This window comes from Zingiber officinale, chromosome 2B (genome assembly GCF_018446385.1).
Source record: "Zingiber officinale cultivar Zhangliang chromosome 2B, Zo_v1.1, whole genome shotgun sequence".
Lineage (NCBI taxonomy): Eukaryota > Viridiplantae > Streptophyta > Magnoliopsida > Zingiberales > Zingiberaceae > Zingiber > Zingiber officinale.
The window spans coordinates 144,149,030-144,161,298 of record NC_055989.1 but is presented as its reverse complement, the minus strand read 5'-3'; the positions used below and the strand labels follow the sequence as shown (position 1 = coordinate 144,161,298).

At 39.6% G+C, this 12,269-nt stretch overlaps 1 protein-coding gene across 1 annotated transcript; it reads left to right on the top strand.

Moving 5' to 3' along the window:
• Positions 1-9,159: 9,159 nt before the first annotated feature.
• Positions 9,160-9,762, top strand: LOC122048808. The gene has a single exon (XM_042610332.1). The coding sequence runs from the start codon at positions 9,160-9,162 to the stop codon at positions 9,760-9,762; it is 603 nt and encodes a 200-aa protein (XP_042466266.1).
• The last annotated feature ends 2,507 nt before the right edge of the window (positions 9,763-12,269 follow it).

Below are 12,269 nucleotides of genomic sequence, written 5' to 3'. Positions count from 1 at the left end.
ATGGGATTAGCTAAACCCGACCCGAACCCGCCCCATTGCCATCCCTAAGGACGCGTGTGATGCTTTTGAGGGACGAGAAGTTGGAGCGAAATACTACTCGAGGAGAGAAGGTCGAAGTTGGGTTCGGGTGAGCTTAACTCTAGATGGTCGGAGAATCACCCAAGCGACCGAAGTGGAAGCCGAACAAGTCAACTTGTCCAAGTGCTTGGACCAAGTCCAGACGCCTAGATTCCAAGCGCTCGGACCATCCTGGTGCAGAAAGGGTGCCTTAGCAAGCTGTTGCTGCAAAGATGATGTCAAAGTCTGTGTTAGTGACAGTTCAACACCAGGAACGGTTCAGGCGTCCTGGCGTGGATAAAATTTTATCTAAGAGCCGTTTTGCGAAGGAGATAAAGTGCACCACTGGGGGCGGTCGGACCCACTCTAACCTGGAGCTGTCATGTTAGCAAATGGTCAAATTTGAGCAGAGGGCTATAAAAGGAGAGCTTGTTCTCCTATTCAAATACAACACTTGTATATGAGTCTTTAAAGTCAGTTTTCATTTTCTGAGCTATTAATTATTGTATGAGGTTTCTCCGCCCCTGACCTTGTCGAAGGAGTTTCGATAATGTACTTCACTTGTCTTAGATTAGCAACATCCCTAGTTGTAAACCATGTAAATCCGATAGCCTTGTTCAGGGCCGGCTTAAGCCTAGTTGAGGCCCTAGGTAGAAAAAGATTTAGGCTTTGATATTGTTTTAAAAAAATCTCTCACTCATTTTCATTCGGATTTGAGATAGATAGCAATAGATTTTTTTAGTAAACATATTTATATTCATATAATAATAATAATAATAATAATAATAATAATAATACAAATAATAATATAAGCCTCTACTAATTTATTAAAATAAAAATGTTTAAAATTAAAGGAATAAAATTTTGATTTATATCTTACAATTTCAATATAATGATACTTTAAAATTTGATACAAATTTAAAAACATTCTTTTAGATGTATTTTTATAAACAAGAGAAAAAAATAATAATGATTAATCAATATACAATCATTCTATAATAAAGAATCACTCAATACATTTTAAATTTAAATCTATTTTTAAAAAATTATTATTATTATCATTTTCGCTTCCCTTTCCTAAATCACAATCTTATTCATTTTTTTTTAATAATTTTAAATTCTCTATAAAAGAAAATTCTACCACTAAATTTTTATATTTTTTTATTTCTTTATCTAACAATAATTAACAAATAATTCTTTTCTAGCAAAAAGAGCGCAATGTGTTGATTGAATCATCAATTTGATAAAAAAAAAAAAAAATGCATTACAGAATATCAAATTTAATCATGCACAGGAAAAATAAGTTGTTGTGATTAAACTTTTAAGGTAATGAAACAAAACAACTTTTCTCTAAAAAAATTCAAAAGAAGATATTTTTATCAAAAAATAGTTATCGTGCATCACAGTCTCACCCCCTTGTTACTTCTTAAAATTGGCTTCAAGTTGGAAAAGGGCCAAAAGAAAAAAGAGGAAAGTAACAAGAGAAATCTAATGGAAAGGTAGGCTTTCTATAGATAAGAGGGATAAAAAAAATAGTATTTTGATAAATCCATTGGAACGTAACAAAATCTATGGGAAATCCAACAAGACCATGTAACATGCAAATCTTTTAATATCTTTTTATATTCATTCAAATACTGATATTATACGTGATTTTATTTTACGCGCCTGTACGCAACAGTAAACGTGTCATCTAACGTGGCATCTCATGCGTTTTTTTTCTTTCTTTGTCGCATCATTTGATATTTCCTTTTCTTTCTTAAACCTAGCTTTCGACGTCGTTCCTGCGACGTCGCTCGCCGATCCCCGCCTCGATGCTCCTCTCTCGCCGATCTCCGCCGTCTTTCGTCACTGCCGCCGCTGTCTGTCGAGAGCCACCTTCTTCGCTCTCCAATCCTCGCAGCCCTCACCTCGGCGTTCCTCGCTCGTCGATCCCTGTCGTGTTTCGTCCCTGCCGTCATTGTTTGTCGAGAGCCGTCGACGCCACGCCGTCCCTACTGTCGTCGCCTCTCCGTGAGACCCCTCCCTATTTGGTTTCTAATAGCAAAACTTTTTCTTGCAACACATTCCTGACTTGCTTCATGTATTGCAAGTATTTTAGAATGATTCGATGATGTAGCGGCTATGGTTTGTTTGATAGATCTCTAAGATATGGTTGTTCCACCATATGTAAATAAATAACCAGTCTGAGATCGACCTTTATGTGGATCAGATAAATATCCTGCATCTGCATAACCAATAAACTCTGAAGTAGATATATTAGAATAAAATAAGCCCAAATTGATGGTACCTTAAAGATACCTAAATATATGTTTAATTCCATTCCAATGTTTACGTGTTGGAGAACTATATCTTGCTAATAAATTTACAGCAAATGCTATATCTGGTCTTGTATCGTTAGCAAGATACATTAATGAACCAATTGCAGTTAAATATGGTACTTCAGGACCAAGCAGTTCTTCACCATTTTCACTAGGTCGAAAAGGATCTTTGTTCACATCAAGTGATCGATATCAATTGCAAACTGTTCAATTTGTAATCCAATACAAAACTCCATTTTTCCTAGATTTTCATCTCGAATTCTCTTTTCAATATATCAATTGTATTTATAACTTCTTCAGGACTTCCAATGATATTCAAATCATCAACATATACAGATAAATTTTAGTACATCCTTTATTATAAAAACACATGGACATATTAGATCATTTTGATATTTATGTTGCACCAAATAATCACTTAGACATTTATACCACATACGTCCAGATTGCTTCAATCCATACAAAGATCTTTGTAATTTAATGGAATAAATATTTTTAAAATATGAACTTGATGCTTCTAGTATTGTGAGCCCTTCAGGGATTTTCATATAAATATCATTATCAAGTTTTTCATACAACTAAGCTGCTACTACATCCATCAAACGCATTTCAAGCTTTTCTTGTGCTGTCATACAAAGAAAATATCGAAATGTGATTGCATCCACTATATGGGAATATGTTTCTTCATAATCAATACCAGGTGATCCGGCGGTAAGAATGGGGGGCCCACCTTCTGAAGGGTCCCAGCCTAAGGACGGATGGAGGGTTGGCCAAGCGGGTAATGGTCCGAGCGGAGCTAGAGATAACCCATCCATGGGCTTGGGTTTCCGACGCCAAGGCAGGAGGATCGAAGGGCCGAGCGGGAGTCCGCTCGGCTGGGACCAAAGGGTCGAGCGGGTTGTCCGTTCGGCCAAGATAAGGGCGAGGGTACAAAGGTGGCCGAGCGGCCTATGCGCTCGGCTCGGGATATGGGATATCAGCAGAAGCATGTCTGATGATTAGGCCGTACACAAGATCGCACGATGGAGGATCTCGCCGTCACATCATAGAGAGGTGGATACAGTAACGGTATGGTCTTAGGGATGTCCTTCTAACAGACCCATACCTGGGCATGATCGAAAGCAGGTGATCGCTTCGATTGGCGTGCTCAGGCTTCTTCAATAGGTCTATATAAGGCCCCCATTTCTTCACCGGAGGTACGCGCATCTAGATCTCTGAAGTCACTTCCTTTGTTATTCCTCGCCTGACTTGAGCGTCGGAGGGCCGTCGCCGGGACACCCCTCCCGGCTCGGTTTTGTTGCAGGTTCGCCGGAGCACTCGAGGATCCAGCAGGGAGCGCCACGTCCCCAGCGTCCGTTGACTCCTGATTCAGACAGGATCAATTAGGAAGAAACTCTTGACCTTGATTCACTCTTTTTGATGTGTGTCAAAAAGGGGGAGAGTAGAAAGGAGAATGGAGAATGTCTAGAGAATGTTCAGGGAAGAACATTGGAAAACCTAAGTTAGGTTATCGGGTTAACCTAACTTGATTATGGGTTTGATTATGGGTTTTGTCAAACATCAAAAAGGGGGAGATTGTTGGTGCAACCTTAGGTCAAGGTTGACCTGGTTGACCAGACTCGAGTTGACTTGACTCGAGTTGTGTTTTGATGTTTGACGAGTTATGTTTGACAATATTTGATGTGAACAGAAAAGTTGTATCTTGATGTTTGACAAGGATACAAGCTTGGGAGATTGTGGGTGCAACCCGTGGTCAAGGTTGGCCTGGTTGACCCGAGGTGAGTTGACCAGACATCTGGTGAAAAGTCCAAGCAGGGAGCTTGGCACGGGAAAAGTCCAAGTATGGAGACTTGGCACGGAGAAGTCCAAGTATGGAAGCTTGGCACATGGGAAGTCGGAGAGGGCTCGGTAGCTCGTTCTCCGGACTGTGGTCAGAGAGGGCTCGGGAGCTCGTTCTCTGGACCGGATGGAAGTCGGAGAGGGCTCGGTAGCTCGTTCTCCGAACTGTGTTCAGAGAGGGCTCGGTAGCTCGTTCTCTGGACCGGATGTGAAACCTAGTGAGTGAAGCCAGGCAGACGGGAAAGTCCTAGTGAGTGAAGCTAGGCAATTGGGAAGTCCTGGTGAGTGAAGCCAGGCAGTTGGGAAGTCCTGGTGAGTGAAGCCGGGCAGATTGGAAATCCTGGTGAGTGAAGCCAGGTGAAAACCCTAGTGAGTGAAGCTAGGTGAAAGTCCTGGTGAGTGAAGCCGGGCAAGGGAAAATCCAGATGGATCAAGGGTGATCGGACATCTGGTGTTGAGAAGGTCAAGTAGGTCAAGGGAGTGACCGGATACTTGACACGAAGAGAAAAGTCCAAGTGGGTCAAAGGGATTGACCGGACACTTGGTGGGGAGTCTTAGCAGGTCAAGGGAGTGACCGGATGCTAAGCATGATGTACCAATAGGTCAAGGTTGACCGGATGTTGGTTTAGAAGGCTTGGGACTTGGTTTGGGAAAAACCAAGCTCTGGATCGATCTGGGGACCGATCGGTGATCTGATCGGTCGGTGACCGATCGAACAACAGAATGCTGGATTATCGATCGGTCGAAGACCGATCGAGAAAAAGAAGAGAAGAAGGCTGATCGGTCCCGGACCGATCAGAAGTCGATCAGTAACATACTGATCGGTCCAGGCTTAGCTCGATCGGTCCCCAAGACCGATCGAGGTCTCTGGACCGATCAGGAGGTGTTCTGGTTGCGACACAACGGCTAGTTTATGTGCTTCTTCTTCGCAGGATATATAAAAGGAGATCGAGGGCTTCTACAGATGTAGTTCTTCTTCTTCCTCCTCGAAACTGAGTTGTTGTTCTTCTGAAAGCTGTGCTCTTGAGCTTTGCTGAGCTCCGAAGCTTCGTGTGAGCTTCTTCGACTGAGTTGCTTGTTGGCATTCGTCCGTGAAGTTGGTGCTTCATCCGGGACTTCAGTCGACGAGAAGGCAAGCGAGTATTTGTACATTCATTGTGTATTTTGTTCTTGCTCTTCTTTGTATTTCCATATTGTTGTTGCAAGCTATTGTGGCGAGGTTTCTCCACCCACAAGGAGTATTTATTAGCCGGTTCTCCGGGGACTCATCCACCGACGGATTGGTAGGCTTCGTCCACCTTACGGACACGCCGAGGAGTAGGAGTTTCATCTCCGAACCTCGTTACATCATCGCGTTGAGGTTTGCTCTTCCTTATTTTCGTTTCTATTGTTTTATTTTCCGCTGCGCTAACCTGATTTGTAGAAAGAAACGAACGATTTGGGGTCGGCTATTCACACCCCCCTCTCTAGCCGAGTACATCGATCCTAACATGTATAAAGTCTCGTATCCAACCAAGTTCACTTCTTACCCAAGTAATGGGTCGGCCACATCCTTACTTGGTGCCCAAGCAAAGGTCGGCCAAGCTTTGCTTGGAGCCCAAGAGGTGGTCGGCCAAGCCTTGCTTGGTACCCAAGCAAGGGGTCGATCACAGGGGAATTAAAAGGGAATTTTATTTTTTTAAATCTTTCCTTTTATAGCCATCCTCCAAGGGATTTAAAAGAGATATTTTAATTTTAAAATCTTTCCTTTTATAGTCATCCTCCAAGGGATTTAAAAGAGAGATTTTAATTTTAAAACTTTCCTTGTATAGCCATCCACAAAGGGATTTAAAAGAGATATTTTAATTTTTAAATCTTTTTTTTTGTAGTCATCCACAATGGTTTAAAAGAGATATTTTAATTTAAAAATTTTCCTTAATTGATAAGGGTCGGCCACACATAATAGGAAAGTTTTAATTTTAAATCTTTCCTTTTTTGCATTCACCAAAGATTATAAAAGAGAAGTAGATGGCGCCTTATAGGAGAACACAACCTAAGTCTCTTCTTTTAATCCTTGTTGTGGCCGACCCTCTTCCCTTTCAATTATCCCCTTGTTTCCTTTACCAAGGGTTAGCGACATCAAGAGGCTTCATCTTCTTGTGGTCGGTTACTTGGAGGAGAAGAAGAAGAGAAGGAGGCTCCCTATTCTAGCATCCCTTGGTGGCTGAAAGTCTTGGAGGCAAAGAAGTGGTTGTTCGGGTGGTGTTGTCTTAGTATATCGTCGTCCACACGACGTCCAAGAGGAGGAGAGGAATACAACAGAAGATCAAGAGGTTTTTAAGATACAAAGAAAGGTATAACTTGTTAATTGTTTCCGCTGTGTACTAATTTAATTTTCCTTTGTATGGATCCTAAAATACCAACACAAGAGGCTATCGATTTTATGCTTCAATTGAGTTCTCTGTAATTAAACCTAAGGTTTACTGTAAGGAGTTTAAATATTCAATTTCTTTAAAAGGCTTTGCCTAGGAAGTGATAGATGATCCCAAAACCAAGAAGGCAAAGTGTCTCACCAACGACTTGGAAGTCAGTCCTTGAAATAGATATTTAATCAACTTCTGTAATATGGTTTAACTTCTGAAGACCACATGAGTTGAACTTGGATTAATAATGTTAAATTTCGTTTGCAATCCAAGTTTAATTTTTGAAGAACACATGGGTTGCTAGGAAAAATTCTGTACTTGTACAAATTTTTGTACAGAGGAAACATAACGAAATTCAAAATAGCACCCAACAGGAGGGAGTCAAAATAGCAATAAAAGGTTGTAAAAAAACCTTTTGACAAAGGCTTTTACGTTTTAGATGAAACCTTTACTTCTACAGGGTAGCAATAGGTCCTAACTGCTTTATCAGCACATTACTTAAGGAAGGCGAAAACATTTAGATAGAAAAAACTTATGCTCAAGCAACTATCAATGAACGTGAACAAAACCTTCTAGACCTCCTCATCGATCTAACTACTTGGACCCAACTTAAAGTCAAGGTTGCTGAAACAATAGAATAAAGAGCTTCAGAAGCAATGCCCTTGAGACTCCCCACAACTATTCCAAAAGACATCTCCACATATGTTCATAGTATGGCAAAAAGATTCATCTTCCAAAATTTCTTAGACTTATTTGAGATACTTAAAACTTTTCATACAAGCCCTCTCGCGAGCATGACAATTGTCTATGAGGCAAAATTCATCTATAAAATAAAATACCAAAAGACTTCCCAGACCCATATATATTCAGTAAAATATGATAATCAATGTCAACTAATTTGGCCAACATTAACTATGAAAAATATATCTCAATAAACTTTAGAAGAAGACTTATCACTCAATTTACTTTCTAAGAGACAATATATTTTCAAATAATCAGCATTCAATTTCTATATGATACATTTATTGTGATTAAATTACTCCTGTGATGTTGGATCGCCATGCCACACCATGAATCATCACATGTCATGCCACACCATGAGTTATCATGCTTCCTAAGTTTACTTGCTAGATGAAATATGGAAATAAACCGTCCATCTCAAAATTAATCAGCTCAGCTCGTAAGAACTAGACACCGGATTATTAAAAAAAGGATCATGCTTAGCTCTCAATTCAACTTGACTACCCGTGATCCTCGCTCGACGTGACTAAATTGAAACCATGAAACATTTTGAAAGTTTTTTAGAAGCTAAAAGTTACCAAATAGACAATTTTGATCCTGTCACCGATGTAAATTCAAATATCTTGCCTTTTAGCATTCATTATTCAACGAACTTGCTCTACTTGATGAGTGAAGACAAAGTCGAGCTCGAAGGATCAATTTGACCCATGTTTTAGCTTCGATTCTTGCCTCTCGCATGCAAAAATAGCCAAAAATGTCCCTATCTTTAACAAATCATTTTTTTCAAAAAATAGAGAATATTATAGCCATTTTAATACTAAAATTATCATAATTCTCCATCATTTTCATCCTAATTAACTTCTAATTCATCTCGTAAACCCTAATTCAACTACGGCTAGGTAACGAATGACCCATTGACATGATTATACAATTCAAATAAATAAATTAACCAGTAAGAGATCGGCGACTTTCAAGATTAATTGATGTAAGTTGAATAACGGATGCCAACTTGAAAAAAAACAAAGGTTTCAAATAAATTACAAACCACATTCATCTATATATACAAAAATGATTATTCAGCCTTGCTTAAGCCTCAGCTTTCACTTCGTTGAAAAATTATGGCTATGTATTGTGCACAATAACATACTCGACAAACAGGAGAAGAACTTTTCCCTGATCAGAACATTCTACGATCGACACTTTCTATAGAACATGAACTTCACCGAAAGAATAATGCGGTAAAACAGCATGAAGTACATAACAACATCATTCGTAGCTTCCATAGCGATCGAGGCATTTACAATTGTTGAGGGAAAGCAAGCTTACCAATTTCGGATACACCAACTGCAGATGGTTGTTTGAGATTCATTCCTTGTCAATGAAGAAATCTTAAGTTGGCATGTACTTGAACTCCGCTCGGAAGCCAAAGCCTTAGTTGCAAAACACAAACACCCGCAAAAATGATTAGAACACTGTGATGAGAGAAAATATATTAGCCATATCGATTCCTTGATCATCTCTAGTGATGGCACCTCGTAAAGAAAAGGTTGAATTGCACAAGGCAAGTATGGTATTTTTCTTCGGGAAACAAAGAAAGCGATCAATTCCTTTAAGATCACATTTAGCTAGAAGACCTATTACTCAGCAAAGAAGATACCAAACTTTCCACATTACCTTGGACAAGAACCCCAGCACAGGGATGAAGCCACCGGCCGACCTCATACCATAGCTAACATCATAAGAACACGAATCGCGGTCGCTGTATTTCTTCTCCCCAATGCTGTTGATCACGGTTCATCATGCCACCCCGCCTGATTTCCCAAGAGGGTCGGCAGACCCATTTCGTGATCTGGACACTTGCAGTTCTGTGCGCCATCCTTACGATAGCTGTTATCGTCGCAGGCATAGCAGTGTTTGTAGTGTACATGGTCTACCAACCAAAGATGCCCTACATCAGGGTGGCCTATGCACATCTCGACGAGCTCCTCTATGATCAATTAGGGTTGCTCGAGATAGACATAACCCTAAATTTGGAGGCAGTGAATGATAACAACAAGGCCCACACCAGCTTCTCCGCCCTGAGCTTCCTTCTCCAGTTCCATGACATTGATGTTGCAGTGCTGAAGTCCAACTCGCTCGAGGTTCCTAAGAACAGCTCCCGCCCGCTCAATTATCACTTTCACTCGTCGCCAATACCACTGGACCAGGATGCAAAGGAGGCCATGGACAAGGCGTTGAGGCGGGGAATCGTGCCATTTGATCTCAGAGGGCATGCAAAAACCAGGTGGAAGGTGGGCATCTTTGTCTCCGTGAGGTTCTGGACACACACCTCGTGCCGACTCCATTTCTTCCAGACAAATGGCAGTACAGTTGAGTCAGGTTGCAGCACCACATCCCATTGATTGCCGTCGAATCAGATTGAATCCATTTCCCCTAAACAACAACAACTCCATTTCACATAAATTTACAAAATCTGTATAATCTAGATCTTGCTCGGTGATAGTTAAACAGAGATGCATAGAATGTGGCTAATAATGGAATAAGAACAAGAATCTTGTGAATTCATAAATAAGAACACAAACCTTGTTCTTCATGTTTTTGCCTCTACTTTCTCTCAATAGCATCTTCTCCATTTCCCTCAAGTTTATGAAATCTGTATGTTACTAGAGCAGTCTAGATCTTGCTTGGTGATAGTTAAACAGAGATGCATAGAATGTGGCTAATAATGGAATAAGAACAGAAATTTTGTGAATTCATCAATAAGAACACACGCCTTGTTCTTCATGCTTTTGCCTCTATTTTCCCTGAACAGCATCTTCTCCATTTCCCTTAAGTTTACAAAATCTGTATGTTACTAGAGAAATCTAGGTTTTGCTTAGTGATAGTTAAACAGAGATGCATAGAATGTGGCTAATAATGGAATAAGAACAAAAATCTTGTAAATTCATAAAAAAGAGCACAAACCTTGTTCTTCATGTTTTTGCATCTATTTTCCCTAAACAGCATCTTCTCCATTTCCCATAAGTTTACGAAATATGTATATTACTAGAGCAATCTAAATCTTGCTTGGTGATAGTTAAACAGAGATGCATAGAATGTCGCTCATAATGGAATAAAAACACAAACCTCGTTCTTCATTTTTTTCCCCCTCTATTTTCCCTAAACAGCATCTTCTTCAGTTCCCTTAAGTTTATGAAATCTGTATGTTACAAGAGCAATCTAGGTTTTGTTTAGTGATAGTTAAACAGAGTGGAATGCGAACAAAAATCTTGTGAATTCATCAATAAGAACACAAACCTTGTTCTTCATGCTTTTGCTTCTATTTCCCCTCAACAGCATCTTCTCCATTTCCTTCAAGTTTATGAAATCTGTATGCTATCACAGCATTCTAGGTTTTGCTTAGTGATAGTGAAACAGAGATGCATAGAATGTGACGGATAATGGAATAAGAACACAAATCTTGAATTCTTGGTTGAGGATAAGATACACACCTTGTTTTCGAGTCAAAAGCACAAAAAAAAGGGCCCTTTTTCATCTTCTTCTACCTTTACCAGCTAGGGTTCGCTCGCTTGTTCATTGCTGCTCAAATCCAGCCGAAAGCGAACACTTCGCGAAAAGAGAAAGTAGGAGAAAGAAAAGGCAAGCAAGATCGTCACAGTTTCCTTCTATAGTTGACTTTAATTGCAGGAAGAAATAGTTTATCCACAGAATGAGCCCCGGAAATCCAGAAGTAGATCGCAATCGGCGCTGGCGCCCCGCTCAATGCCTTCGCTCGTGAGAAGAAGCCGCGAGCAAGATAAATTTTCATTTTGGCCCAAATTGTTTTGTCTTTTTCATAAAATACTCTGAAGAGAAGAATTGAACACTTCGTGTTATTCACAAAATATTGGAAAATGAAGTAAAATTTTCAAAAAGACCTCCGAAGTTTTACTTTCTCTCAAGACGCATCCTTCTTTATGTAGAGACCAGATCTGCTCGTCCATAAAAGAGAAAAGAATGGACCAAGAATGAACCATTTATAATTTTGATCAAAGCATAGCCGTGATCCCACTGTACTTAGTTACGATCCCTCATCCTCAAGTTATAATTTGGATCGAAATGGACGACTGAAAGCCGTCCAAAGTGGGCAAGTGGCCATATTGCGAGGCGCTAAGAAGGGGTGGCCTCCAGCCGCTCTCTCCGATCTAAATTATAATGTGGGGGACGATGAATCTAGGAGAGATCTCAGTTAATTGAGCTCGAATCGTGATCACAATCTAATCACAATTACAATTGGTTCATCCCTAATCCATTTTTTTATGGACCAAGAGATATGTTCCCTTTAGGTATGGCCCAAAGTTAATATTTTTAAGGAGAAAATTTAAAAAGGCCACTTTTGTTTTTAAAAAAATTATTAAAACTGTAATGTATTTTAAAGTAAAATAGCTTTCATTAAGTTGTTTATCAAAGCTTAATATAATTGCTTAACAAGCCTCAACTGTGGTATTGCAGTTAGGCTCTTTAAATAATTAATTAAATATTTAAGGTTTGAATCTTAATACAGGGTACCATAGGAATTTTTTTCTAATGGGCAGATAAATCTAAGATTATTGGTCACTACTTCCTAATTACTCCTGGATAAATAAACATAAAAAAATAATTAGGTGGACGAAACTCCTATTAATAAATTCTAAAAAAAATCTTATTATTATCTATATTATAAGAAAAAAAAAATACACAGGATAAATCGAAAAGCGCTTGCAACGGACAACCCAAGAGCCCAACATCTTTTAGTTGCGTGCCCCATTTGAAGAAAAAATTTCTATAAATTCGTCATAGTTGGAGTTCGAATCACGGATGTCTTAAGTGACAATCTGAATACCCTGCCACGGCACCATAACCCAAGGGCGTTATCTATATTATAAGAGGT

What these genes read in the sequence shown, in the direction of transcription:
- LOC122048808 (XM_042610332.1), top strand. Translation starts at nt 9,160, where the DNA reads ATGCCACCCCGCCTGATTTCCCAAGAGGGTCGGCAGACCCATTTCGTG.